Source organism: Trichoderma gamsii, assembly GCF_001481775.2.
Source record: "Trichoderma gamsii strain T6085 chromosome Unknown Scaffold_58.2, whole genome shotgun sequence".
Taxonomy (NCBI): domain Eukaryota; kingdom Fungi; phylum Ascomycota; class Sordariomycetes; order Hypocreales; family Hypocreaceae; genus Trichoderma; species Trichoderma gamsii.
The window spans coordinates 118,527-141,758 of record NW_020171395.1 but is presented as its reverse complement, the minus strand read 5'-3'; the positions used below and the strand labels follow the sequence as shown (position 1 = coordinate 141,758).

The 23,232-nt window shown below is 50.8% G+C and overlaps 6 protein-coding genes across 6 annotated transcripts; 4 read left to right on the top strand and 2 right to left on the bottom strand.

Annotated features, from left to right (window-relative positions):
- Window positions 1-5,805: 5,805 nt before the first annotated feature.
- On the top strand, window positions 5,806-7,041 carry TGAM01_v210221 (hypothetical protein; the record flags this gene model as incomplete). The annotated part of the gene is made up of 1 exon (XM_018808131.1): window positions 5,806-7,041. The coding sequence occupies one exon, from the start codon at window positions 5,806-5,808 to the stop codon at window positions 7,039-7,041; it is 1,236 nt and encodes a 411-aa protein (XP_018658666.1).
- A 358-nt stretch (window positions 7,042-7,399) lies between these two features.
- On the bottom strand, window positions 7,400-8,369 carry TGAM01_v210220 (hypothetical protein; the record flags this gene model as incomplete). Its single annotated transcript, XM_018808130.1, has 2 exons — window positions 7,400-7,958; window positions 8,062-8,369. The coding sequence occupies 2 exons, from the start codon at window positions 8,367-8,369 to the stop codon at window positions 7,400-7,402; spliced, it is 867 nt and encodes a 288-aa protein (XP_018658665.1).
- A 1,563-nt stretch (window positions 8,370-9,932) lies between these two features.
- TGAM01_v210219 (hypothetical protein) lies at window positions 9,933-10,511 on the bottom strand (the record flags this gene model as incomplete). Its single annotated transcript, XM_018808129.1, has 1 exon — window positions 9,933-10,511. One exon carries the CDS (start codon window positions 10,509-10,511, stop codon window positions 9,933-9,935), a length of 579 nt encoding a protein of 192 aa, XP_018658664.1.
- Window positions 10,512-15,697: 5,186 nt separating this feature from the next.
- TGAM01_v210218 (hypothetical protein) lies at window positions 15,698-18,490 on the top strand (the record flags this gene model as incomplete). The annotated part of the gene is made up of 3 exons (XM_018808128.1): window positions 15,698-17,069; window positions 17,139-17,805; window positions 17,866-18,490. 3 exons carry the CDS (start codon window positions 15,698-15,700, stop codon window positions 18,488-18,490), a joined length of 2,664 nt encoding a protein of 887 aa, XP_018658663.1.
- A 1,326-nt stretch (window positions 18,491-19,816) lies between these two features.
- On the top strand, window positions 19,817-20,684 carry TGAM01_v210217 (hypothetical protein; the record flags this gene model as incomplete). Its single annotated transcript, XM_024550748.1, has 3 exons — window positions 19,817-19,947; window positions 20,004-20,123; window positions 20,195-20,684. Coding segments are annotated over 3 exons (741 nt in total), but the record flags the coding sequence as incomplete, so codon positions are not given.
- A 512-nt stretch (window positions 20,685-21,196) lies between these two features.
- Window positions 21,197-22,334, top strand: TGAM01_v210216 (60S ribosomal protein L15; the record flags this gene model as incomplete). The annotated part of the gene is made up of 3 exons (XM_018808127.1): window positions 21,197-21,283; window positions 21,730-21,886; window positions 21,967-22,334. 3 exons carry the CDS (start codon window positions 21,197-21,199, stop codon window positions 22,332-22,334), a joined length of 612 nt encoding a protein of 203 aa, XP_018658662.1.
- Between the last annotated feature and the right edge of the window lie 898 nt (window positions 22,335-23,232).

Genomic DNA, 23,232 nt, shown 5'->3' with positions numbered 1-23,232 from the left:
GTTCATCTATGTAGGTATCTTGCAGTTCATTGCATGAATGGATATATGCACTATGCCAGTTGTAGGACAAGCACAAGAGAAAGTAGCAGTACTTTCCAGACGATATGCAAGGCGGTGGAGGGAGGTTCGCCGAACTGGCAAATGGGGCCTTTTGTCTTGAGCCTTTGCCGCGCTCTGCTTCCTTGGCATGTGTGAAGCTGCGATTATGGCTTTTCATCGTACGGTAGCACGGCATCCAATAGCACCGCCATCTTTGCTCCGCTTGGTAAAACAAGGGCAATACGGGGTAATGTCTGGAGCAGCATCAGATTGATCAATGTTATTGGGACTTGATGCCACCCAAACTTGCTAAATACCTATTTATAGGTGGCAGTCCAGCCGCCAGAAGATGCCCACGCATCTTCAAGTTCTAAAACAGACACTTGGTAAAACGCAACCCATTCGCACTAACAACATCCACATCTGGACGCCGATAGATCGGTGGATCACAAAATACAATGCATTTCAAATCTGCTCCATCCGTCTGCTCCATACAGAAAATCCAAGCTCCATGGCTTTTGTTTCCCATCACCTCCCCGCTTTGGTTGCGTCTAGGTTCCCCCTTGCAGTTCCCCTCGTCTTACCCCTTCAGACACCAAGAGGGAAAAAACGCCACAAAAGCGCATTGGCGATAGCTGTCACCACGCATGGGCGCCACCCCAGGCTGCCCTTTGGGATTGTCCAATTGCAGGCCAGCGCCATCAATTGGCCTGCATACAACGGCTCAGATTTACGGCGACTTTTTTTTAAACTGCCATTTTTTTTTTTCCTTTGTTAGAACAAATTCGCTCATCTGGCAACACTTCCGCATGGGGAGGAGGGCCGGCATCCTACTGGCAGTATAGCTTCCACTTCATCCCACCCAATTGCGCCTCGCCGTTTCGTCTCGTGTTTTGACTCGAGGCTCGCTTTGAGAAATGGAACGGTCTAATGACTTTTTCAATCACTCTTTTTTCCCTCATTTTCCGTTCTTAGTTTCCTATTTTTTCCTCCTCAGCTCTGCAGCGTCTCCGTAAAGCACCGCTATTTTCTGCCAATCCCATTTCTCCCACAGACACGTCAGATTCTTTCAGCTACCCAGCACGCCGGGCCTGCCTCCGTCTTTTCCCCGTTCTATCGGCCGTCCAAACGCGGCAAGGTTGTGATCACGGACCCTCAGCGCCCCTCAAGCCACGCCTTGCTAGGCCGCCAGCACGTGGGATTCTAGGCCCCATCGCCCAATGCGCAACGAACCGTGGGAACACGGCTCCTGGCTATTGGATCCATGCCGGCGGGAGCACCGCTATACATAGCAGATCCACAATCGCATCACATCACATCACACCATGCGCATTTGCATCTGAGAGAAAGAATAGTGGCAGGAATCGTCTTTGTTGCAGTCATGGCTCTGTGCTCGGCAATTTTACCCCTCTCCGCATAATACTGGTCACTTGGACTAGTCGTAGGCATATACATATCTTAAAGCCCACCAGCTTCAAATTGTTAGACCTGTGTTTTCAGAGGCAATCCCTGAAGCTCCATTGACCTCACCACAAAGTCTGAAAGTATCCGTAATGTACCGCCGTAGCACTCACGAGACCATTTTGGCGGCGTTCAAGTTGGGATCGGCAAGAGATATTCCATTTGCTGACCACGCGAGAAGAGCGGCAGAGATTGCCACCAAAGTTCGGTGCCGGGCCTGTCACTTCGGCCCCGTCTTGAACTAAGACCAGCCGCTTTAGACCCTGACATCTTGTTCATCAGTCCCTTCGGAAACTTTATATGGCTCGAATGCGACTCTACCTGGCACGCATGAAGCACAGAGCAGCCCCCAAATGCTACGCTCAGTTGCTCGAACAGGAACTGCCTGTAATGCAAAGACACCTCGTATTTAAAAAGGAAAGCTCTACCCGGTATCCAGTTACACAATGCTTGCAATGGTTGCTCCAAGCCAAGATTCCCCGCCAACACTCCACGCAAGTTAGTATGGGGCATTTGTGATACTACATGTACAAGTACTCAAGTAGGTAAGTGAGGGCACAGCCAAGGTATGTAGATAAGCAGCTTCACTCGTGATGCAATGTAAACCCTGGCGCGGATTGCGATTGTCTGCATGAATGCTGAGCATCGCTGTCTTAAAATAACCTCCTCTTATTACTAACCCTGCCACTGTCGATACAAGAACCAGCATACTGGGCGCCCTTTTCAGCGTGATCATTTAAATCCAGATGCAATATAAATTTGAAACCGAATGATTTTGATCTATCAAATTTTACCATACTAAAACCGGCAGCGCTGAAAATTCACCCCGGCGTCTGGTCATACTTGTAAAACCTTGAATCGACTAGCAGAACCCTTGAAATCTTCATCTCAAACAGCCCCCCCTCTGATGTCAGCTGTGCCGCAGGTCGTACTACTGCGTCTACTAATACCAAACACGCTCGCTGCTTATGAGATTAAGCTGAAATTGAAATTGCTGAAACGCTGCTTTCATTTCGCCCTGGCCGATTATGTTATGACGTCAAGGCACTCATGGCTGCCGGTGGACTGATGTCCATAAATTTAAATGGGTTTTCAGGGGCCGATACAGCCGGATGGTGAGATGCGGGAATCTTGAATTCGTGCTTGCACGAATCTGAGTGGATATTTGTATTTCTTTTTCTTCACGGACGCCAATGGTATTGCACAAGGGGAGCTTTGTTGGAACAATCTCTTCTTCACTGTGGATTGTATATTTGGGTGTGTCGCTGCGGCGAGACTGCATAACTGAGACATACACACATACATGGCACATCTACCTAGGTAGGCACTTGGCACATGCGTGCAATCTGATGATACAATAATGAACACTAGCACGAGCATCGCAAACTACTGGTACCCGATCGGATGTGCCGGTTAAGGGTTTGTTGATACGCGGTTCGGCGAAGCTCTGGCGCCAATGGGGTCCTTTCAACGGCTGGATCTCGCATCGTCATGCCGCGCAGATCCACCTGGCATTAGTGGATATCTGGGACTTCATCTTGTATTTGCGAGGATAGCAGTTTACGTCTACAACGAGCGAATCGGCGGGAGGCGACTCCGTACTCGCTGTTTAGATACAAAGGTTAGGCAAGATCAAGCGGTATTCTGTATATGCATTGTAGCTGAGAAGAAAGGCATCTGCCACATGCGCTGAGGCTATTACTTGGTCTCTAGAGCTAGTTATGAGAGAGATGTGTAGGTATCATGGAAATTGAGGCCAGTGTAGTTGAATGTTACGATATCGATTATTTCTCATTGGCTAGGACGCTGGCAACTTGTTTTCCCGTATCCGTTATCATAGGTCATGCTGAGGAAGCTGCGTCCTGAGCAGTACCAGTGGGCTGCCAGATATTGACTAGGCACCTCGCAGCCTGGGACTTGGAACTTTTCTACAACATCTGAAACAGCCTGCGCTGAATGATTGAGTCCATCAACATGCCACCGAGCAGCCAGAACCCAAATTTCTCCATCTATCATCTCAGCACCATGCTAGCAAATACACGTGGCGGCCTATTTCGACCCGAGCCGTGGGCGTGGCGCGCGCTGCCGCCAACGTCCTCTCACCAAGAGCCGCAAAAATACGCCACTCCACCAAATGTGAGCTCAAAACAACAATTCAGGCACCCATTCATATCGTTCATATACTTATTGCTACAGCAGGACACATCTATGGAGATGCCTCAGCTCACGAGCAAGAGACGCGGCAGTGGCTGGTGGCTGCACAGCGGAGCCCTGCCGTGACATCGCTCCTTGCGGCCGCTTCACTCTACCCCATTGCAGCTTCTCCACCTTCTGTGTATGCCTTCAATGCTACCTGAACGCCCGTTGGGAGCTTGTGATTGGCGTCCCTCGAATTACGCACAGCTCGTTGGGCTTTGTTGCTGCTTTGCCTTGGGCGTCTGCTAATTTTATTCTACCAAGCTGGCTTGGCTGGGATTCAATCCTTGCTTGGCGAAAACCCCTCTGGCCAACGAGAGCTCAGTGGTCGAAACCTACGAAAGAAGAGTCTGCAATTCGGCTCTGTGCCATCTTGGAGACTTGGCGCGATAGGCGGCCTTGAGAAGGATGGATGCTGTTTCCCCAGGATAGGCTAGATCTACGAAACAATGGCTCGCTCAGCTGGCTTTAATCCAAAGCTTGGTTGGCGCGGCAGTCTCCCAGCAATTGATTGGACGCTGAAGCCGTTTGCGCTCATCCGCATAAATGAACCACAGTGGAGTGCCGAGTAGGGCAGAGAGCGGCAATGCTGGGGTAAAGCAAAGAGGGCCCTGGAATGCCGATCCATTTTCATGACACAAAACGGCGCTATTCGTCGATTGAGGGACGGCCATCTGAGCGTCGTATTGCATCTGCTCGTATCCTCGGCCTGTACTTCTGGCTTGGTCGCTTATTTTTGACCGCGTTTTCGTCAGATCAGAAAACAACGTCGTTTTGGCCGAGGCGCCTCATCCGCCCTGTGGCCGACGTCCACTGCCACACGGCCGAGCGATCAACGGGCGGTGGCAGCCCTTGGACACCTCACAAGACCATGGAGACGCAGCTCAAGAATAAGCAAATGTTTGGCGTTTCCAAGGCATAGGTCGGCAGAGCCCCTGCACCGTCAAGTGACCGCAAGCCACCTCCGCAAAGTCGCTCGTCTAGCCGAGCTCTGTATGGCCCGTGCAAGGCCGTTATGCCCCATTCTCCCTGCAATGCTTCCCTTGGGCCAATCGAGGCCGGCGACGGCGCTGCAGGCAGGGGTCGGGGCGAGGTTTTTAGCTGTAGGTCCCCTTGACTGGGCGAGCTAGAGGTGGGAAGCCAGACGGGACGATGACAACAGCTCGCATTGCTAACGCCGCTGGGCGAGTCGTGAGTCGACGTGGGTGCCCCGTGGAAAAGCCACCAGGCATGCATATGGCTCTTTTGGACGCTGGCGCCGGCCGGCTTGCAGAGCTCCTCGTGATCGCGTGCCTTGAGGAGGAGAGGAAGCATCAGAGACAAAAAGAAGCCAACTGCCCCATGCCAGACACTTTTATTTCACCAAGAGACATTTCGCACAATCCAAAATTACCGTCTGTGCCATACGTGCTTTTTCTTTTGTTTACCGTTCCCAACACGCCCGCCTTTGTTCGCTTTCTGGCCCCGTATACCTACCTGCCTACCTTCTCCTGCCCTGTTGTTGCTCCTCAGACCCGCAAGAGCCCCCATTTGCCCTCCACAGTCGTCGTCCCGGCGCTGCATGACTTTTCCGCAGGGTGGTGTGAGAAACAGACAGATCTGTGTCAGTCAAGGTGTGAGCGTGTATGGATGGCTCTGGTATACATAGGTAGGCATGGCACGGAGTAATATGCGTCGTCTCCATTTTTGGGACCCCTGTTGCTACCACAACACACACTTGGCATTTTATATTTAGTACTCATCATGTCCGCTATTCCCATCCTTTTGAGACTTGCTTGTCACTCTCTGTTGCTGTTCGTGTCCTGATTCAATTTTTTTTTTTTGCTTTAGGCTTTTCTGAACCTACGTTCTGAACCTAGCTTGCGTGGGCTGTTCCTATACGATCCTGGCTCAACGTCAGCTTACCGAAAGTCTCATTATCATACGTTTATATTGCCACCGACTGCTGCTGTTGAGCACTCTGTTAAATGCGGCTCTAGCCATTGAGTGTGAAATAGCATCAACACTGGTGTTTGTTATTTACACGAAAAAGAAAGAATAAGCCTCCGAAACCAAGAAACGCATCTTTTCGCCATGTTTTATGAGACGCACTACGTGCATGATGTCAAAATGGCGGCTCATCAGCCCATGCCGTACCGAGGCCCGGTAAAAGGCTCCTCGCGCAACCAAGCCTCGAAACAGTCGCGGCAATCCAAAGCGCTTGATCCCGAAGACTTGACGAGACGGCTGCAGGTTGTACTGGCAGAGCAAAAAGCTGTTGCAGAGAGGAAGAAGCGGGCTAGGGCAGCAGTCGAAGCCGAACGACAGGCAAACGCCGCAGCTGCGGCACGAAATGCGAGCGTCCTGCATCCCGGACAGCACGGAATCCCCGTGGGGCCAACTGCCCCCTCTACGTTTATACAAAAGAAGCAAATAACAGCATCCAAGTCACACGGTAAACTTATATCTCGAGAGTCAAGCGAGCATGCCCCCAAGGCGGAGAAGCTTCAAAAAGCTGGGAGGAAAAATTCTACCTCATCATCTAGCGACAGAAATTCAGAAGATGCAGCGCCATCCAATTACCGTCATGTCCCTCAGTTTGCTGCATCGCAGTTTGCCCGGACGACCACCGTCGAGACAGTAACGGAGAAGCATCTCCTACACAAGTTGTCCAAGCAAGCTATGAAATTCCATATGGAAGGCCCCAATGCAATGGCTAGCATGGCAGCCTCGGACCTTACGCCATCTGAGCAGAACAAGGCACTCAGAAGGGTGCAGAGTATGAGAGAGAGACAATACGAGAGGAACCAGTTTCAACACAACCATACACTCGCCACTACGGCCGAGATTGATGAGAAGCCAGCATCTCCCGCTACTGCTCATACATTCCAAGAACACCGCAAATCCAAAGAGGAAACAAACAAAGTCCTGCGGAGGAGAAGCGTGGGTGCTATCCTCGGCATGATGATATCAGCAGACCCCGAACCCGCCAGAGCATCACTGTCCTCTGCAGAGAATCAGTCAGTTGCCACTCACTCTGATGTTCTGCCAGTCAATGCCGATGAGCACCGTGTGGATTGGACTCAGAGTGACGAAGCCGCGCTCATTCAGCAGCAGCAACAACAGAAGCAACAGCCTCAACAACAACTGCAGCAGCCGCAACAGCCGATGAAAGCTAGTATAAGCCAAAATGCGTTGCGCAAATCTGAATCGAGGTGGGCTTTGCGAACCAAGCTTGGAAACCTTGGCAAGAAGAGCGACAAACTTTCTTCCCCGACGGAAGAAAAGGACGAAGAATCGCCCATTGAGTCACCTAAATCTCCCCTTGCGAAGGCAGGAGGAATCTTTGCACGATTTAAGCGTTAGTTTGATTCATTTTGCAACGACGAAAAAACAATAAAGTTCCACGCGTGGGAGACGAAAGGGTTGAATATGTACCTTGAATAATCTGACTGGATGACTGAATGATTGAGAGGATGATGTAATGATAATATATGTTGGGTGTATACTTCGGTAATGGAATGATGGCTGCTGTTGTATATGATTGTGAGATGGTAAAAGGAAGCGAGTCGATGTATGTTGTATGCCTAGGAGAATTCTGTTTTTATATCGGCCAAGATCATTATACCCCAAAATAGTCGCATAGGCCTCCCTCTAAGGCCTCTGTTTTCTATAATTGTAATGTAGTTTCAGCAAATTGATTTCGTGTCCTTCGTTGTGCATCTTATTGATTTCGTCGATCCTCTGCTAGCAGGCGCTCAATGAGAGCGGTATCCTGCTCAGCAATCTGGCGCTGCACATACGCCGCGGCATCGTTCCTATCATTTGTCTGGTTCATAATATGCAGTATCAGCTCCGTGTACTCGCGGATCGCCTCGCCGTCCTCGCCGCTCGCCTTTCGCGCCCTTCGCAGCGCAGCTTTGCCGTTCTTGATGCCAATGTCGTGGTTCCACTGGCCCTTAACGCCGTTGTGGTAACTATTCGCGGGGAGGCCCTTCATCAGCGACGCAGGTATGGCTTTGGAAGCGGCGTCTGGGGATTCTGGCGGGGGCTGGGTGGCATCGTGGATCTCGAGGAGCTGGTTTGGTAGGTTTGGGTATTTCTTGAAGAGGAGCTGGAGCTTGTCTGAGGTGGCGAGGGCGCTGAAGGGATTTGAGGGATCGATGTGTGCTGTTGTAGTTGGTGGAGGAGGCGCAATTGGGGTCTGGTCTGCTGGCTTTTCTTGCTTTGGAGGATCGGGAGGATGGTTTTGCTGATGGGCTTTGCTACATGGGACTGAACAACTGTGGCGACGGGTTAGTCCATTGATGTTTTCTTCTCTATCTGTCTTTGCAAAGACAGAAACACGATAGCGCAAAGAGGGACTGATCCATTGGGGAGACGTACTATGGAAGCCGACATCGCGAACACTTGTATTTGCCAGCATTGACCTCGCAAACACCACAAAGGTTAGCATTTGCCTTGCGCGCTAAGGGCGCCTGCGTCGTCGCCGCATCAGCATCGCCGTCGCCATTGCCATTCTGCTGGTTTGCTTCCGCATTCGCGTCTGACACGTGCGCTTGCTGGCCACTGGAGCTGGAGACTGGGTTCTTCTCGTCGGCAGAGCTCGTGGAAGCCTCGACGCCGGGCATCTCCGCGGTAGCTGAAGAGGTAGAGCTCATTTCAGCCTCGTCGTGGAGAGCCTCTGACGCCATGGTTTGTTTTCTGTGACAGGCGACTTCGCAAGCAGGGTGTTTGTTCCAATGTCCGGCGCGTTATGCGATTCTATCAAAAGTGTGCAGGTGATGTTAAGAGTAGCGCCCCGCCACTCTAAACTTTTTTTTTTGGGCAGGCCTTGTTAGTCGCTTGGCGCGCAGATCTTTTTTCTTCCCTTTTTGCGGTACAAAGTACCTACATACGCATGGTCGCACATTATTCAGATAATACGGCTTGGACTACAGATCTACAGGGGTTTCCCGGTGCAAGGAGCACGTTCGTCAAGGAAGCGAGGAAAATATGAAAGAAAAAAAAAAGAAAAAAAAAAAAGGAGGAAAAAAAATATGGCGCCGTTGCACCCTGGAAATGGATATGCATTTGATATCAGTGAGTAGGGCAGGGCAGCGTCATTGGTGCAGCAGTTGCGTCATAACAGCCGTTCAACTGGTGAGATTATCTACAAAATGAGCATGCGTCTATTAGTCTATAGGCTTCCCCTTTTTGGTGATTGCAGTGCCCTGAACCTTTCTGCTGGCAGAGTCAAGTCAAGTTTTGCTGGTCTCGATTGCCTGCTTACATTGTGCCGGATCTCCATTGGTCATGATGAAGGCAATTCGAGTTTGGTTACCATCTGACTTGGCATAACAACTATTGGCAGGATCTTTGTTAGTTCTTGTGTCTTGTTTTACATTTCCCAGGGAAACGCCTCTGTGGCACCTCTTGATTGATGCATGGCGGCTGAGCTGAAAGGAAAGGGAGAAAGCCGGGTATACGTATTTTGCTGGATTACTTCGAGTACGTTGCGATACTACCGGATGTCGATCACTGCCTTGGGTACTAGGTAGGTCTAAGCCTTCTCAGTCAAAGCAACTTGCTTGGGAGTCTCGACTGATTTCACGTGGTTTCAATGGAGCTCGGCGGCCATTTCGTAGGGCTACAATGCCGCGCTGGCTAGGGAATAAGCTCCAGCTGGTAGATTCTTTAGTCGTCGTGCTAGCCTCTCAAGGTTTTTGATTCCCCAGAGTCGTAGCATGTGGCGTGCCGCCCAAGGTTCGAATAGCCTCGACTTGACAGCACAGTGCATGAGAGCGGGGGCAGCATTTGCAGGACGCCACCTAATCACTGCATGACGAGCATTCAATGTGCAGTCGACAACAAACTGTCACCGCCGCGTGGACATTGCTCAGACAAACATGCCTTGGCCCAGCGGGCTTATGCAAATCGCACGCCGGTAGCGCTCCTCCCGCTGAGTCCCTAGTCTCTCTCCAGCTTTGGAGCTCGGCTGGCGGGCGGGCGTTGGAGGAGGTGTAGCAGAGGTGTAGTTTCGACTTGGTATCTTGATAGCGTGCTGTGGAGTTGAGGATTGGTACTGGTATGTATGTATCAACGCCAACCGAGCGGGCGGGCGCTCTCCATTGCTTGGAACCGTTGGGGGTCATCCATGCTATGGTTGCGGGCCTGGAGCTTCGTAGCACTCGGATATTTTGGAATAGTCGTAAAAGCAATAGCTGCTGCAACAGTTCGCTCAACTGCTGCAGAAAGGGCGTCGCGTGATACTTGTCTCAGCTGCTCGAACCTCGTACCTTGGCCTCTGTAGCTCCCACTGGCTCGCGGCTGGCCCATGGAATGGCTAGGACAGGCTGCATTTGGGAGGGGCGCCAAGCAGGTGAAGCGAGTCGAAGGTGCCCGCCGCTATGCTTGGCCGGTAAAAGCTTGGTCGAGGTCGAGCGGTACTTGGTAGAAACAGGGCTAGCATCGAAGACTCGACGCCGTCTGTCTCCAATCTCGATGCGAGAAAACTGTGCCGCCCCAGGTGGGAGCAAGAGGCAGTTGGAGCAGACCAGGTGACTTGCGACTCGAGGCGGGGTTCTGGAACCAAATGATTTGCGGGGTGGCGATCTCTGATATTCTGTGCCAAAAGCTGGGGTTCCAGTAGGACTGCAGCTCCTCCTCTTCTTCGGCTGCGATGCATGCGTCACGATACCCTCGCTGCTAACTGCCACTAGCGCTCTGTCCTTTTTCTCGTGTGAGAGCTTGTTTTGAGCCCGTCCGTCCTTGGATCCTTTTCCGCAATCGGCAGCGACCAATCCCAGCGATTGAAACCCGATGCCTCGCCGCTGAGGCTGTAGGAAACGGAACATTGACGAGACTCTATATCTTAGGCATGGAGCTTAAGCTTGGCTTGATTGACGGTGGCTGCTGAGCTAAGGTGGCGAAGGCTTATTAGACCCAAAGATGTGTGCTTTGTCTCCCTCAGCCAAGGTTAGCCGCAGCGACCAAGTCCAGCGGTGGCTCGTCAATTGTCCATGGATCGTAACTGGTTCTTTGCTTCATCTTCTGTTTGCTTTAGGTTCTTGGGGCACAAATTTCCAGCCGCACCTCCAAAGTTTCCCCGCCCCTCCAGTGGGAAGATCCAGGCCAAGCATGCCAGGATTAGGTTAGTTCTGCTAGCTCTGTAGACGTTCTTTAGTGGCCTGCTAGAGCCGCCAGGATCCTCCCAAGCACGCAGGCACGGCAAGACGCGAATGTACCTGCTGGTACTCTGCTAGTTTCGCTAATGCAGGTCACTGGAAGGGGCCGGACAATCATCAGATTGGCCCAGTTGCACGGCGGCAGTATGTACATATTGTACAAGCTGCCCGCACATCGATATGTAACGAAAAGAGGCCATGTCTGTCGAATTTGTGGATGAAACCTGTGAATAGAGGCGGGTATTTGCCATGACAGAAATGGGCGGAATGCTTATGGTAAGTAGAGATTGCCATTGCATAAGCGGTATAAAGAGGTTGGCCTGGGTTTACCCAGCAACATATCGAGACGGCATGACTGCCGACAGGACAGCATGAGAGACCCTCCATGGCCTGCATGTGCCAGACTCTGGCCAAGCGAAGGATGACACCGGGGCATGAAGACGGCTACCCAACATGAGGGCGAGAATAGTCCATACAAGAGCGATTGAGCTTTATACGTCGTTGTGAGTCAATGGCACTTTTACTTCTGCCATGGCGTTGGAGAATTGAGTCGAGATGCTTTGAACAGGCTAGGGCCTTGACAGATCTGGATGGACGGATATCGCAGGCTGGGAGTACCGCAGCCCTAATTTGAGCTACACAGAGGTACATGCGCAGGTACTTTGCCGTACATGAAGTCCTGGCCTGCATCCACCATTGAATGCAGCAATATCGCAACCTCTGCAGAGTCCACCGCAGTTACAGGTACGAGGCGCCCCTCAGCCAAAGGGGGGCCGGCAGGGTCTTCATAAGACGCAGTAATTTACTACAAGCTTGGTACGCAGTCTTTGCCTGCTCCGTACCTTGTCTTGGCTCTGCGCCTGCTCGTAAAAGCCAGTGCGTTCCTGGGGCTGAGGTGGTAGCAAAGCAGAACAACCGCTAAAATAACCTCAAGGCGACAGTGGTATTGCCCTAAATAGGCTATAGCGGCAGCTTCAGGTCACCTAAATGTGACTGCTCGCCTCCATCAGCAGTCGGGGATGCCGGCCGGCATCGACGATGCGAGCCAGGATCGAGTAGTTTTTTCCAGGGCAGCGCGGGAAGTAAATCTCTGCAAAGCATTATACCTGTTACCTACCTAGGTAGGAGGTATTAGTCGCAGCTATTAGTGACTGTGCAGCGTTGGATATTAAGCCGTCCTTCGTAAACAGAATCGTCCCTGTTATGCTGCAATGAGCTTTGGGACGAGGATGCTCAGTGGTTAGGTAGATGTCGATCATTACGGAGAGAGAAGCTGGTCCCGTGCTCATGGCGAATCAACTTACACCCAGCCCAGACGCAAGCCATGCAGCATGGCGCTATTAGTAACCACTGGCTAAAACGAGAGCAAGGGGTCTGTCGATATTATCATGAGTGCAAATACTGCCAAGTGGAGGTAGGTAGCGATGGCAAGCAGCCTCCAGACGAATCAAGGCGAGGACTTGTTTGTTTCTTCTAGCTTTCTAGTCAGCAAAGTAGGATGGCAAACAATAGAAATTGAAACGAACACATTTCCCCCTTTTCACCCTGTGGCGATATGCTGGATTACGTATATTATTGAGAATTCGAGATTATAAGCAGCGATTATCCGAAGGCCCATATAATTGAGCCCTCAGCAGAGCGCGAGATCTTTAATTTCCGCTTGTCATGAATGAGGAAGTACCACCAGTAATACAGGCAGGTACCTGCTCTATAGCTTCTAAAAGAGGAAAAACGTAGCACTGTCCGGCATTTAGATACTCCAGCTCGGTGTACTCGAACTAGGAGAGAAAGAAAAGGGAAAGGAAAAACAATCTCTTGTTTCACTCTTTGTTCAACAGGCCTGATGCCGATTTTGCTCTCATCACATCACACCACATGCACGACATCCCGCACGCCCGTCTCCTCACTGTGAGATGCAAACTAATGCCTCCTCTTTTTTCCAGTCCAATGCGCCGCAGCCTCTGTTGCAGCCCCGGTTCCACGGCCACCTCGGGCCGCCACCTGGCCCAGCCCACCTGGAGTTTGCTCTGGGTCCCATGGTCGTCTCGAGGACTTCATGGATAGCTGCGGGATATCCTGGCGGATACTCGAAACTCGAAGACCCTGGCTGAGTTGGATAGTAGTGGTTGACTCTCGATGCTAGCAAATCTCTAAAGCAATATAGCCCTGATTGGCTCTCTAGCCGTGCTTTGCCTTCAGCCATCAATGCTGCCGGATGCTCGTCTTGGCTTGGATGGGCTTCCATCCCTGATCTCGTCTGCCGACAACTCCTCCACCATCATCCGACGAAAGGCTGCTTGCGCGCCCGTGTGCTCTGTTTCTGCTTCTGCTTCTGCTGCTCATGCAAGGCGAGTTCCAGAGTCGCCCTCGCCCTCCAACCCATGGAAAACCCACCTGCCATCCATCCACAACGCCCCTTGTTAGCCTGCTTGGCTTTGCTATCCCAATTAGTGCCATGAATCAATCCTCTTCTCTTGACGACAAAGGAGGGGGCCCAAGCCGAGGAGACAGGGAAAAGCATATTTGCAGCCAGCTCCTCTTTCAAGCCTCCGCAGACGCCTCATCATTTGGCAAACCGGCGTTGTATGCGCTTCCCCTCTCGCTGCTCGTTCGACCTCCACACTTCCAGCCGCGGCCAGCCTATCCGGATCACCCTAGTCCGGTATTTCGTTTTAGTTCGCACACGGTACGGCGAGGTATTTGGGTTTATTCTGGAGCTTCTACTCTCCTGATTTTACCTGCTTGCCGCAAGTGGTAGCGGCCTCGTACCCAGGTCCTTCGATCTCTCCATCCGCTGTACTGTAGCTCAGTGCCTCGAGCCTGTGCCTACTTGACCTGACACCAACCATGTGCAAGCTTAGCATCCAGCAGTGCTCAGAGCCATCACTCTTGTCTCTTGTCTCATACACTGAATCATCACATCTTGACGTGCTGGTCTATAATATGCAGTAAATGTCCACTCAGGTCAGGCAATATTATCACAAGAACAGCTACAGCCCACAGAAAACTTGTACATGCATTCAATGATACATGCAAAGCCCACTCACCATATCTCTCCCTGCATCTGCCGCAATCCCCTCGTGCAGCAAATGCGACGGTACCTGGCAGTTCGTAACTGCTCCAGCGCTGTCTGCCCCGTGCGTCTGGCGCCCAGGGGCCCCAGCGCCTAAATCTCCCCTCTGCATAGCGCTCTGCACAGCGCTCTGCAGCGGCGCTGGGCCCGCCTCGTTAGCGCTACAAGCTGCTATCGAGCAGGTACTTCGGGGTACTCCGGACCCCATAGAGTTAGCACGCCGGCCGTCCTCGTCTACGCCACTTACTGCCCTGGCGCTCAGGCCTGGGGGCTCTCTCCACCTTTTGAAAACGTCGACCGCACGACACCTGCGCCGGCCTCTGTCGCGAGCCTCTCGACCTCTTCCACCCCACCTGCGCCGAACCGCGACGTCTTCGACCTCAAGTCGACTCAGCCGAACTGACTTAAACCTCGGGTCTGTTCCTGTTCCTGATCCTGCTTCCGTCCAGCCGCTGCCGGGTTCCAACTGCCCTTCACCATCGCCGCTCTCGTCCATCGCACCGCAGCATCGCCCGATCCGCGTCCTTGGCGATCGACTCAGCCTGTAGCATCCCGCTCTACCTCGTCTCTCCCCTGGCCGCAGCGCCTTGCTAAGCTGCTGCTGCTCCAGCTCCCGTGCTGGCGTCGTGCGTTGTCAGCATTCGCTGCGCTTGGATTGGCGAGTCCCTGGGCCTCTAACAGGAGAATCATGGGCCTCGACTGGCACCAGGTGCTTCTCCAGCTCTAGCAACACCATTGCCTCTCCGTCGTCTGCGGTCGTTGCTCGCCATTTCCCGCGGCTGTGGATGAGGACGGAGCTTTATCTCGCCTTGGTCCCATCCTCTCTCCTTACAGCCTAAACCCCTGCCTCTCTTGTCCTCTTTCTGCATTGGTCTCGTCTGCCTTTCTCTCTCACACTCTCTCTCTCGTCCTTTTCTCTCTCTCTTTTTCGGTTTTGGATTAGACGCGCCGGCTTAGACGTTATACTTCCCGATACTGTCCTTCTTCCGCCTGTCTTGTTTCACCTTAATCATTCGAATCGCCCAACTGCGTTTTGCGGCACCCAACCATCACCACCCAAAACCACCACCACCATTGCCGCTCGAGATCGCCGACACACGCTTCTTTCGCCACTTCCAAAAAACCTTCGTCAGCCTATCGCGTCTCGTCCAGTCACTCTCGTCTATTATTTCTATCGCTTAGACTTCTTTTTCTTCCATTTGATTCCCCACATAGACCGTACCTGACATTTTGTGACTGGTAAGTGGAATCTCCTTTGAACCTCAGCTCAGCTGGCCTCGACCCAGTCTTGACGCTTTCTCTCCTTCTCTCTCCACACATTGTGCATTGCGGCGATTTACGCGGCAACGAAAGACTTCTCGAGCGGATCGGGGACATCTCGTTATGTCTGCAAGAGCTGTGTTTATTACAGTCTGCATAGATATGCTAACAATCAAAAATAGCTTTGTCTTATTCTTTTCAGATCGATTCATCTACCACATCATTCCGGTTTCTGAAATCTAAACCTACCAAATCGCATCCTCCTCATATCTATATTCCATCAGCTAGCATTTTCCGCTCGAAAGATCTCTCACGCCGAATCCCCTCGGGCGATCATCTGATTCTTTTGGCTCTGCCTTGTTATCCGGCACCAAATTACCTTCCGCTAGTATCGACTTCTCAAACCCTCTACCACTAGGGGATAAGCACGCACGCACGCACGCACGCACGCAGAAAACAAAACGCAGCTCGGATTGAATAGATTCGCCCCTGCACCCAATTAGGTTGTCCTCATCGACCGATCATGAGTTCAGGCTCCGCTAAGAACGGATCATCGTCGAGGTTGACCCAGATGCCGTCCAACCAGTCTCTGCTGTTGGAGAAAGTGAATGCTAGGACGTCAACCCCAGACTCTGAAGCGCTGGCCAGCTCTGAAGACGAAGGAGATCACCGCCACGAAACATCCCAAACCCTTGTACAGCCCGCCAAGCCTGTCCGCCGAGCTTCTTGGTTGAACGATACATCTGCACCTCTCAGCCGACCTCGCAAGGGGTCATTTGCGAGCAACTCAATGTCTCCAACTACATCACACCCTAGCACTCCATCCATTGAAACTGGAGCGGGGACCTGGGGATCTCATTCCACTTCCTCAACAATGGGCCGCACCCCAGGGTCCAACTTTCATTGGGGAACTGGTATCTGGAATAATCCAGACCGCAAAGACCCGCCGTTGAGACTCAGTGAGGTTCTTCCGTCTCCCACCTCAACTGTACCTCCTGGAGCTGGAAACAACTCTTTCTTTGGCCCAGATTCTTCTGGCCTAACACCGACCTCCGCAGCCGCGCGTGAGCCAGGCACGAATTCGCAGATTCCTTTTCCCATTCCGCTCCATCCCACGCCCAAAACCTACCGCTCGCAATCGTATTCTGCCGGGCAGCTGGATCCTGAAATGTCACCAAGCACTGGAATGAGCTCCTCCACCGTCATAGGTCGAGCTCGTTATCCTGCTCTTCAGCATCGGCCTTCACGCCCCAGCATGCTGAGCGAGATGTCGAGCGACAACATGCTGGGAAAAGTCAAAGAAGTGGAAGACGACGACGACGAAAACTCATCTGAATCCCTCCAAGGCTCTTTCCACCAGAGCGCTGAAGCTAAAGCCATTGAGATGCTTGCGCGAGAGAATGCCATGCTTAGGCAGCAACAACAGGCTCAGCAGCAACAGCAGTACGGTTCAAGGATTCGACAACGAGGTGTTCCCGGTTCTTATCATGGCAACGGATATCCCCTTCGAGAGTACGTTCCGGAAGAAGCGGACTATGCCATTGATGAGCTTGACGAAACGAATGACGGCGAGGGCATGGGCAGGCGACCTGCCGATAGGAGAATGAGCGAGTTTGGCATGTCGGGCCCGTACCGCAATCCCATGGGCTTTGATGGACGGAAAGAAGTTTCCAACTTGAAAAAGGCCCTTTGGTCTAGCTCTCCAAGTTACTTTGCAAATGATCTTTCCCAGAGCAGACGCCACTCCTTTGCCAATATGCCCACACGACAAGGATCCATCAGCTCGATTGCCGATTCTGTTGCCACACTAGAGGCCCCAAATCCTGATCTCCAGATGAATCAAGGCTATCCGTCCGGCTATCCAGACAGCTCAGCTTTTGGAGGCGCGAGTAATAGTAAGTTTTCTTTGGACCAGGACAAGCTCAAGCTACGTATACACAGAGACGCTAACAGAATTTCAACAGCTAACTTCTTCCCTGGAGGTGGTAACATGGCGGGTTCTATGCCGTCGGGGTTTACCAATCCATTCGCTTCCCCATTTGGAATGCACGGTCAATTTTCTGCTAACCGCCCGCCGTCTCCTCATCGTAACGTGTACAGCGTGGGCCAACCAAGGCACAACCAGCTTTTACACGTCGTCCTGTTCAAGTGTGCCAGAGCAGACGTATTCTACATCCAAGAAGGCACAGGGCTTACCGTCAAGCCTGGAGACCTTGTCATTGTCGAGGCTGATCGAGGCACCGACCTTGGAACTGTTGCACGAGACAACGTCGACTGGCAAACGGCCAAGGAGCTCAAAGAACACTATGCAGAGGAGCAATACAAATGGTTAATGATGTATTCCCAAAACGCGGCTGCCGCACAAGAAGGTTCAGGTGCCGGCCTCTTGGCTTCGTCCAATGGCCTCCAGGGCAGCGCCATTGGCGGTATGGGCCCACCGAATCAACATCATATGCAAGAGCCCAGTGCTGGCGAGCTGCGCCCCAAGCTCATCAAGCGTCTCGCCCAGAATCACGAGATTCATTCTCTACGCGACAAAGAAGGCCAGGAGGCCAAGGCAAAGAGAGTGTGCATGCAAAAGGTCAAGGAACACGGCCTAAACATGGAGATCCTTGACGCTGAGTTCCAAATGTAAGTTGTTACACATCTTCATGATAAGGCAATGCCACATCATGCTAACCGGATTATTAGGGATTGGAAGAAATTGACCTTTTACTACTTTGCTGATTCCTACATCAACTTCAACTCCCTTGTCACGGATCTCTTCAAGATTTACAAGACTCGCATCTGGATGTCCGCTATCAACCCGGCATCGTTTGCCAGCCCTACCTTGGGGATCCAAGCGCCGAGCGGAGTTGGACCTGGTGCCGTTGGTGTTGGTCGCGGAGCCAATCCAAATGAACGTCGCCCGAACCAAGTCTCGCAACAGGAACAGCAATCACAGCTTTTCGCTGGCGCTGCACAACAAGCTCGGGGGCTGCGATCTGGCTACCCCCAGTCTCAATTAGGCACAGATAGGCCGGCTCCTGCGACTACTGGATTTCCGCCTCCCAATTACGCGTATGGATCTGCTGGTGCTTTTGGGAATGCTCGAATGAATAATGGCGGTGCATACACACTGGGCGTGAACCAAGGCGTTGACGCCTTCGCTGCCGCTGGATTCCCACACTCGGGCGATCTCCAGTCACTTCACCAGCGATTTCCTACCTCTCAAACCATGACACCCCCTGGGCAGCAACCCCCGGGCGTGAATGCAATCTCACCTCCTGGCGACTGGACGGCCAGTTTCCAAGGTCTATCACTCAACTCTCACTAAATTTTCGGACGGCAACTTTTTGGACGACCTATAGCATGCTTAGATTACAACGCTCGTTTTTCTTTACTGCGCGCTGATTGCTATATTTTAAAGGATATTCAACGATAATGAAAGGATAAAAGAAGACAAAATATTTCTTTTTTGCAATATGCCTATTCATCAGCTTTATCATTTCTGACGGCGAGTGGCGATGGCTCAATATGAATACCACAAGAACAAAAAACCGAGGCTTCTTTCTTTTGCCTTGAAGAGGAAAGCTTGCCACGCCATTTCTCTCATTATTCCAACACGAGCTCCCCTCGCGACTGTCGTTACATCTGGAAATTATTATTTTTTGCTATATACATACATATACATACATATTACCCCTCTATAACCTTGGTATGGATTACGGATTTGGCTACTGGACATGCGAGATCAAAGACTGGAGAATGGGTATGGTTTTGCTTTCGCTTCCATTGGCTGAGAATATAGACAGAGACCTGAGTTTACGCAATGCATGCTGTAACTAATACACAATCAAAAAAAGGGAACGGATTGGGTATGGCTAATGTCATGTACGACAAGTTTTTTTTTATTTATTTATTTTCCCTTTTCATTTATATGCTCTTCTTTTTTTTGTCGTGCTCTCTCGACAAACTTTCTTATTATTTTACTTTACAGAATTTGGACCGCATTTAGTATTTGTTTTTCACACAAAGATTGAGGATAATTCCTTTTCATAAAGAGAATATGTATTCTGGCATTGAATTGATAATTTGACTGCACTATCTGGGAGTTTGGAACGCTACGTGATATGCTGCGGCCACCACGAAACTGGCCTATACTGGCCAATATTGATCACTATTTACCCTAAAACCGCTTCTCTCTTTTTCCGCTTTTGATAGATTATGTACACATCACTAATAAAATGCATCAGAAGCGAGTCTTTGGTTATGCATCTTGAATTCTGTTTTCTTTTAGGGGAGCACGTGCATAGATGTACCTTCCGCTGTGCGAGGGCATCTTCTTTGTTGGGGGAAGGTGCGAGGTGGCTACTGGCGGCACTCCATACTCTCTAATCTCATTTTCGCAGCAGCTTTTCTTCCTCCTCTTTCTTTTCTTTCTCGCAGTCCTTTGTGCATTGATTCTCTCAAATAGCTTTCATATACAGTGAACCTTTGTTTCAATTTCTCAGGTGCTGGCCGACAACCTTCTTCTACCATAATACTTTTTTGTCTTTTGTCGAGATGCCCGCTAGGACACGGAAGAGAAAGGCTTCAGAAGAGGGTAAGAGACCGACTATTCAGACAGTACAGCTTGTTACTTGTCCCTCATGCTAACAGATGGATTGTAGACGATTCAGCACCTGAAGGTATTCCTGCAGCGAAGAAGACATCGAGAACATCTCAGAAAGGGAGCCAAGGGCAGTCTTCGAAGGCCAAAACATCCTCAAAGAATGGACGATCGAGGGTTACGTAAGATCAATTACCAATGTGATTGTGAAGCTGGATCTGTTACTAACTGATGCAAGTGGAATTCCTAATTCTGAGAGAGCGTCGAAAGGCAGCAAGTCGGCAACTCCTAGTGTGTCAAATGCAAAGAGAAACATTCAGGGAAAGGCAGACGAGCTGCTTCATCTAATAGAAACACAGTATGGTGACTTCTGAGAAGCTTTTCTTCTTACAGTTGTCTTAGAAGTGCTAACAGAGAATTGTCTTGCAGAGTTGAAGGCGACCCTAGTAATCTTGGATCTTGTTCGACTGCCACTGAATCGAAGATGACACCTCGCCGGAAGGACATGATTGACTTGGAGCATGAGTCAATCAGCAAAGGTTCCAATACTATATATCAAAAATCGTGTGAGCATCTACAAAGTCTACGAGGGGCTGTAGATGAATATACGCGGTTGAACAATGCCAAGGCCAATCTGACAAAGCCCTCTGAGGTTGAGCAGTGGAAGCACGATTCTACGGATATAGCACAAGTAAATAAGAGAGCCTTGGAAATTGCAAAGGATGGACTAAATGGCATGGTGCTCGGAGAGCGGAGGGCGAATCTTTATCGTTCACCAGCACCATCGGTCGACGACGAAGTTGACCAAGCTGCTAGCAGATGGCTCCAGACTGGGATCCAGAGAAAGGGAAATACTTGGGGAGACGCCGCAAGAGACGCTCTCGAGGCGATATCTGGGATTGTTAAGATATTGTCGTGATGTATATATAAGTTCGATTTACGCCGATTAGCTTAATTGCATTCAACATTGCCCGGTGTCTCTTATTGTCCTTGATCTCGAAAGTAACCTCTGTATCCCCACTTATCTTGTAGATCGCCTGCAGCGAGATCGTTTCGTCCATCTAGCTGACTCAGCAATTCCCCACCCATCTTTTTTTTCCCACCAAAAGAGCCCACGAGGGCTCTGAGGGGCAAGTCCTATCGCGCTAGAGCTATGACGGGCCTAGCTCGTCGCTTAACCCACAAACAGGCCCTTGAATTTTGATTATCGCTTTTGGGTTTTGCAGCCTTCTCCTCCGAAATTTTGACATCCTCTTGATCCAACCTCGTTCAACTAACCCTCGGCAGGAAATTTCTTGACCTCAAGCCGGTATGTCCCTCCAGTCCCATTCATATCTATTCCAATTCCTCTTTTTCCATTAAAGGGTGAATTATCAAACCGTCTTTTGTAAAGCTAACGTTTGCCGTCGTCGTCGCCATCGAATAGCAAAAATGGGTGCCCTCAAGTATGTCGAAGAGCTCCAGAAGAAGAAGCAGTCCGACCTGGTCCGCTTCCTTCTCCGTGTGCGCTGCTGGGAAGTACGTTACAACTCCGAATGAATTACAAACACATGCGCAAAACAATCCCGAGACGAAAAGAATACATGAAAAATATTTCAATACGTTCTCTGTGGACGGGGCCGGATGAGGTCGAGGCAGTGGGAATTGAAACTTTTTCGATGACCTAGATTTTTCTTCTTCTACACTATCTTTCTTCTCTCTTCTGTGGCCGCTTCCATCTTCAGACGGAGGGCCTGTGTGCGCGATTGAGAAATTTTGTTTTCTCATTCTCACATGCTGTTCCCTTTTCCTTGCCTGTAAAATGGCAAAGAAAACCAACGAACAGAGAGAAGCAAAGATTGAGAACATGAAGAAGTATCTATGTCTGATTGAGTTTTACCTCGTTTCCAATTGCCAACATCTACATCCCCCCTTTGTCTTTGCTATACACTCGTTGAACATTTGCTGAGAGTGCATTAATATAGTACCGTCAACTGAACGTTATCCACCGCGCCTCCCGCCCTTCGCGCCCCGACAAGGCTCGCCGTCTGGGCTACAAGGCCAAGCAGGGCTACGTTATCTACCGTGTCCGTGTCCGCCGTGGTGGCCGCAAGCGCCCTGCCCCCAAGGGTGCCACCTATGGTACGTTTCTACGAAAAAAATCTCTTCTTCCGGAAGATGAAGATGAAGAATCTGGTTTACTGACGACTTCTGAACAACAGGCAAGCCCACCAACCAGGGTATCAACCAGCTCAAGTACCAGCGCTCCCTCAAGGCCACCGCCGAGGAGCGTGTCGGTCGCCGCTGCGCTAACCTGCGTGTCCTGAACTCCTACTGGATCAACCAGGACTCCACCTACAAGTACTACGAGGTCATCCTCGTCGACCCCCAACACAAGGCCATCCGCATCGACCCCCGCATCAACTGGATCGTCAACCCCGTCCACAAGCACCGCGAGGCCCGTGGCCTCACCGCCACCGGCAAGCGTTCCCGTGGTCTCAACAAGGGCCACCGCTACAACAAGACCACCGCCGGCCGCAGAAAGACCTGGAAGAGACACAACACCCTGTCCCTGTGGCGCTACAGGTAAACGCTCTCTGCTGGAAAGCGGAGGCGTTGACGGAAGCGTTGACGACTGGGGTGGCTTCTTTGCGGTGGCTGCATTCCTGGATATCATCCTTCTTCTAGGAGTGTGTCTTCACGAGAAGCTTTTTTTGGCTGTCTTGCGGTGTTTTTTTTACTGTTACAGCAGAAGTGTATTTTTGCGGGCAGGAAAAAAAATTATCATGGAGGTAGCATGGAAAGATCGGAGTTTAAAAACAAAAAAAGGCCAAAAGGACGCTACTTTTCTTCTTTGGTAGTTCTCTAACAATGGAAATGGCATGAACACTTTCCGATGATTAATATTTCGGAACTGCGATGATATCTCTTATTTTCTTTTTCAAAGTTTCCTATGTAGAAAGCAATTGTGACTTTTCACTCTTCAACATTTTGCCCTGTGTGTTGTCCCCTTCTAAACTGCCAGTGTGTTCCCTACGTAAGATGCACAGTATTTCCTCATCTCCTATGCAAAAAAGCAATCCCAAGTTTTCATTATTCAACATCTCCCGTTGTGCATTGTTCCCCTTTTATTCATTATGGTCTCCCTTTTAGACCTTGTGGTAAATTATAATACATGTTACATGCTAAGAGGAGAAGACTTCACATTCAGTGCCCGATCCATTTCAGTTGATAGATAGCAAAACGATTTCTTGTCTCTAAATACAATCCAGAAAGCAATGAGCCTTTGTCTCGTTACGGACCCCGCACGCAAAAGCCCAAAGCATGCCAGCCCCTATCCAGAAGAAAGCTTGTCTTATCTTACTCCCTCCAACATCGTAAAATCGAACTCCCCCAAATGGAAAAAACCGAGTTCAAGTGGCTCCAATTTGTCCGTCTCTCCGTCTCTCTGTCTGTCTCTCCCTCTCAAAAACATAATACAAGCCGCG